General features: G+C 52.1%; 1 protein-coding gene across 1 annotated transcript in view; it reads right to left on the bottom strand.

The window, feature by feature from the left end:
• POLE (polymerase (DNA directed), epsilon, catalytic subunit) overlaps positions 1-4,810 on the bottom strand; it is a gene marked incomplete at both ends in the record, with an annotated part of 29,556 nt that extends 24,746 nt beyond the window's left edge. The window contains 10 exons of the mRNA XM_010288764.1: positions 253-372; positions 928-1,013; positions 1,292-1,402; positions 1,829-1,936; positions 2,209-2,289; positions 2,627-2,768; positions 3,654-3,808; positions 4,366-4,458; positions 4,605-4,649; positions 4,730-4,810. Of these exons, the coding sequence (XP_010287066.1) occupies positions 253-372; positions 928-1,013; positions 1,292-1,402; positions 1,829-1,936; positions 2,209-2,289; positions 2,627-2,768; positions 3,654-3,808; positions 4,366-4,458; positions 4,605-4,649; positions 4,730-4,810 (1,022 nt within the window). The remainder of the gene's footprint in view (positions 1-252; positions 373-927; positions 1,014-1,291; positions 1,403-1,828; positions 1,937-2,208; positions 2,290-2,626; positions 2,769-3,653; positions 3,809-4,365; positions 4,459-4,604; positions 4,650-4,729) is intronic.
• Between the last annotated feature and the right edge of the window lie 158 nt (positions 4,811-4,968).

Raw genomic sequence — 4,968 nt, forward strand, 5'->3', positions numbered from 1 at the left:
CCCTCAACCCCCCAGGGACAGCCGCCAACAGGCTACAGGGAGAGAGACAGCCCTGACAGCCCTTCACAGGGAAGGCTTGGCAGCTTCTGCGATACACAAAGAAATGGACTACGATGCCAGCCTAGGGAGGGGACACACAGGAAAGCTTCCAACTGACAGGAGGACAACAATATTCAAATACAATCGTAGGTATTTTATATAAATTCAAGAGATAAAGACGCTGTTATATGGCGGAGGGGCAGCACTTGGTACCTTAGGCAGTCCATGTGGATGCACTGGGATGCTTTGTACTCTCCCTGGCTGTCCTTCTGAAACCCAATTTCCTGATACATATTAATTCCATGAGCTGCTGCTCTTGCTTCCACAAAGGGCCTGGGGAAAGAGGCAATATGAAGAGAAGGAACAGAACAGCCATTTCCCTTCATCTCTGACAATGGTTTCACAACTGCTTTGTTACAAACTACCTAAAGAATTTTTCTTGCAATTTATCTGTGATATCTGGCCATGGGGAAAACTTCCTGCAGGACAGAATTGCAGCATGACCCAAGAGGCAAAGCTGCTTGCTTACATCCTGCACCAGGAGGTGGAGGCAGGCACATGGTCCCTCTACCCTTGCTTCCCGAAGGCTTGCCTGCACCCCTCTCCCCAATATCCGCTGGGTCTCTTCTGACCCTCTCCCTGTTCTCCTAAGACTGGGCTCATCCATACACCAACATTGCCACGGGTTTAAAGCAGCTCAGCCAAGCAGACGGGACTCTGCAGAAGCTCATACTTCCAAGCCAATGATTTGGTGAGGTGCTCAAACTGGCCAGAGAGTCGGCATGGATCACACACTATCATCACTGTGTGAACGTCAAGGCTGGTACCTGACCCTGCCCCACAGCTCAGGTGACACCTTGCCAGCTTAGTTTTCATTCCTGATCTTACCAGTCAAAGAAGTCACCATTGTACGTGACAATGATGGTAGGTTTGGTCTCCTGGACATGTTCAAACCATCTCTGAATTAAATGAGCCTAGGATGAAACAGAAGAGTAGAAAAGATACATATATAAAGTAACTTCATCTCTTCCACGGACAGGTGGTGGATACCATATTTACTCCACCCCTTCTCTCTCCTCCCCACCTAGCCCAAACCTGACCTCTCTTACCCTTATTACCAAGAAATGGAAGCATGACCAGCCCTGCCGGACCCACCACGTTCCCCAGCCAGGCAGCCTACCAAGCTATTAGCTCTCTTTGGCCAACAAGAGCCTCAGGCGGGTAAAAAGTCCACTGGGCAGAACTGACTTACTTCATCTGGTTCATTAAAGACACAAAATGGACCCTCATACTCCGGCTTGGGAGTAAACTCAAAGTCTTCAATATCCTCAGACACGATCTCCCTGTTTGTGATCAGGTAGCCCTAGGGAGGTGACAAGGAGGCAGTTAGGAGGACTTGGCTTGCAGGCAACCTGAAAATGCTGTCCAAATGATGGGACATGTTCTTCTTGAAAGCCAGAATTTCTGTCAAGGGGGAGCAACTGTTTGGGAGTCATTTGCTGAACCATCGTTGGCCACTGGCTAAGGAGGCCACAGGGAGACAACATGGGACAGCAGAGTTGTCCCTGTGCTCTCCAAGGTTACTACGGCTCCCTCACAGGAGCATCAGCAACCTGAGCTGGATACCACAAAACAAAATACCTTATGCATCATTCTGACTTTAATTTCATTTCCACAGCCACACACCAAGCAAGGCAAGCCTGGAGCGAGCTGGGTTGGAGGCAAAATGCAGGCCTACTCCCCAGCTTTGCCACTGGAGCATCGAGGAAACCACTCTGCTGTCTCTTACCTGTCCATCAATCATGTAGGAGATCATCATGATCTGGTCTGTCTCTGCATCAGGAAACTTCAAAGGGAGTTTGGTAGTTTCAATGTCAAAGGCAAGAACGACAGGATCCTGAACAGGACCAAATCCATTACAAAATATTCTAAAGCTGACTTGAAATTAAAAGAGCAATTCCCATTAAGCCCAGTGTTAGCCCAGCAAGCGAACCAGACCCTCCCGAGTAATCATTTTACTACTTTATCAACCCAAAAATCATTACCCAAGGCCAGAAACAAAGCTTTTGCCCTGTGCACCACGGTGTGACACCAGCTGTGCATCAGAAATGGGGCAAACACAGCAGCCATGCACCTGGACAGACTGACGCCTGCCTGACCAACGCTCACCGGTCTCTCCACGAGGTCATCTCGGCGGGTGATTTCGGGGGGGTAGGTGCTGCCCCGGTATCGCACGTTGTACCAGTGGGCCTGTCAAGAGAGGAGGGCGGGCAGTGCCTTACTGCAGGGCCAGGTCCTTGCATCCCTCCTGTCCAGCTGCTGGGGACAGAGCTGTGCTAACTAAATGCAGCCCAGGAGAAAGGCTCAAAGGAGATGGAAAGAAGAAAGACTGTGCATCAATCATTTAACTTTTCAACGTGTCATTAACTAAGGAGAAGGGCTAGCACTATGGGACTAAGCTCTACACATGAACTCGTCACTGACACCTTTGCAAAAGTCCTGGAGAGAGTGTTTCTGCCCTGCCTGCACCTCAGGAGTACAGCAGCAGGAAAGCGAGGCTCTTCCAGCCTCCCTGTTCCTTACTCACCACGTGGATCTTCAGGTCAATGGAGAGGCGAACGTGGTAGGGTACGTCATACTCCCGCATATCCACAATGTTGTCCATCTGGCTGGCAACCTTTCTGGAGGCCCCTTCCTCAGCCGTGCTCAGGCTGCCTCCGCTCAGAGCGCTGCAAGGAGCGGATAGCCACCTTAACGGGGCGCACATCTGCGCTGCGAGGGACAGCCACGCCGCACCGCTGACACCCGGCGGCGGGAATCGGTGCCGGGAGAGGAGAGAATGGGAAACGCTTCCCCGCTACACAACCCCCCTCTGCCTGCAGAGGCGTGCCCAGGACGGACAGCACGCAGTCCCGCTGCTCCCATCTAAATTCACCTTCTCTCACGTTTGCGTGCTGTGTCTGCTCAGAGGTACAGGCGGGCAAAACCCACACGTGCCTGTATAATGAATGGTTCTTACAGCACTGGATTGGTAAGTACGGTAACGAGTCTAAGCATAACGAGGTAACCTGGGAACACTTTTTAACAGGGATGGGACACCTTCCAGGTGAGCAGGGAGCTGAAATCAGACTTTAGGGACAGGAAACCAAAAAGAGGGGCAAATTTTTCATGTGTATCTTCTGGTTAACTTTAAAAACAAAGTTGATTGTTAGGTTTTTTTTTTTCCTGTCTGCAACTGTGTTTCCAATCTTGTAAACAATTGCCTGTTTTTTTATTCAGTTAGAAAATGTTTGGTTTTTTTTTCCCCCTTTAGTCACAGCTAAAAGGTTGCCCAGTGCCTCTCAGTATCTTTTCTCAGGGGACAGGAAATCTATTTGACTGGCAGGCAGAGGTACCACCACAGCACATCACATCCCAGAGGCTCTGGGGCCTCTTGATTCCTGTGATTCAAGCGCTGAGCTGGAAGAACCACCTCAGAGATGGGTGGCAGAGAGGCACAGCTGGGGTCATACCCCAGGCAGGACAACACCTCTCTGAGGACAGCTCAGAAATAAGCAAGGGAGCCTAAATACTAACACAAGGGACCGACTGGCTGCCCGAAGGAGAGCTCCCACCTTGACAGCATGGCCGTGTAGACATCGCTCGCCTGGTCTCGCTCTCTGTTTTTCCTCACGGCAGGAGAAATCTCCTTCCGCACCTTCACCAAGTCATCCACCGTGTTGAAGGACAGCTTGATGTAGTTCCTCTTCAGGCCCACCAAGTGGTTTGGCTGCAAAGCAGCAAGACAACATCAGCTCAGGGGGGATGAGTGCCAAGGGATGGCCACCGTAAGACAGGGTGGGGAAGGCAGACTAGACTGATGCAGGTGGAAGAATTAGCCAAAAAAGAGGTGCCAACAGGTGGGAGAGTTAAGCACTAAGAATGAATAAACTCTGGTGGACGCGTCCAGGGAATAGCGCAGGCAGGACCATGAGTGGGATTCACCCAAGAAAGAACAGGAAGAGTGGGTCAAGCATGAGCAGCATCCCCACAGCACCCTCTCTTCCTCCAATCATTCTTTAATTCCTGCAATTAAATGTCTTGAACACACTGGGAAACAGCTTGACGTGCTCAAGGAGACGAATGTAATTACTACCGATAAGCAATTAGCCATAACTAACCCGTTCCTGATGGGCACCACAAGGAACGCTAGGAGACTGAAGTCAAGCGCACTGTATCCCTTCACTATTCAGTCCCTTACTACTTTACTAGAGCTGTGCAAGGTCCAAAAAAAAAAAAAAAAAGAGAAATGCTACTGAAGAGCACAGAGGGCAGAGGAATACAGACCAGGTCCAAGTCTTCTTTGGGGACAGTTTCCAGCTTTGCAACTTTCCCTTGGAATTTCTTGGAGAGGAAGGAGGACACTTCTCGCTCGCAGCCCTGCCAAGAGACCCTGGGGCTGAGCAGCACGGCTCTGTCCTTCAGGAGACCATCCCAAAGCAGGATGCCCAGGAGGTCTCAAGCTCCCCAGGGACCTGCTGTCCCCTTCCCTGGGGACCTCAGCCCTCCCAAGGTCCCCACCTCACCTTCTGGGTGGCAATGTAGAAGTAGGGCTTGTAGGGCAGGGCCACCTAGGAGAAAGCAGACAGGGGACAGCAGTGGGATCCCCCTCATGGGACCCTGCACCCCACCCAGCCTCCCAGGGACTCACCTTGAAGCGGCTCCCATCCTCCTGGATGAAGTAGTAGTCCACAGCGCTCACCGACCGCCGGTCCTCATCCAGCACCTCCGTCTGCCCACGGGCGACATGGTCTCAGCGAGGTCCCTTCGTGAGACCCCCCGGGCATACCGAGGCCCCTCCATGGGACCCCCTACCGGAGGCCTCACCCTGGGGCACCCCTCCCCCAGCCCTACCGGGGGTCTCTCCGTGGGGACCCCCCCGCGCCCCAT

The sequence above is a fragment of the Phaethon lepturus genome, unplaced genomic scaffold (genome assembly GCF_000687285.1).
Source record: "Phaethon lepturus isolate BGI_N335 unplaced genomic scaffold, ASM68728v1 scaffold33206, whole genome shotgun sequence".
In the NCBI taxonomy this organism is placed as follows: Eukaryota; Metazoa; Chordata; class Aves; order Phaethontiformes; family Phaethontidae; genus Phaethon; species Phaethon lepturus.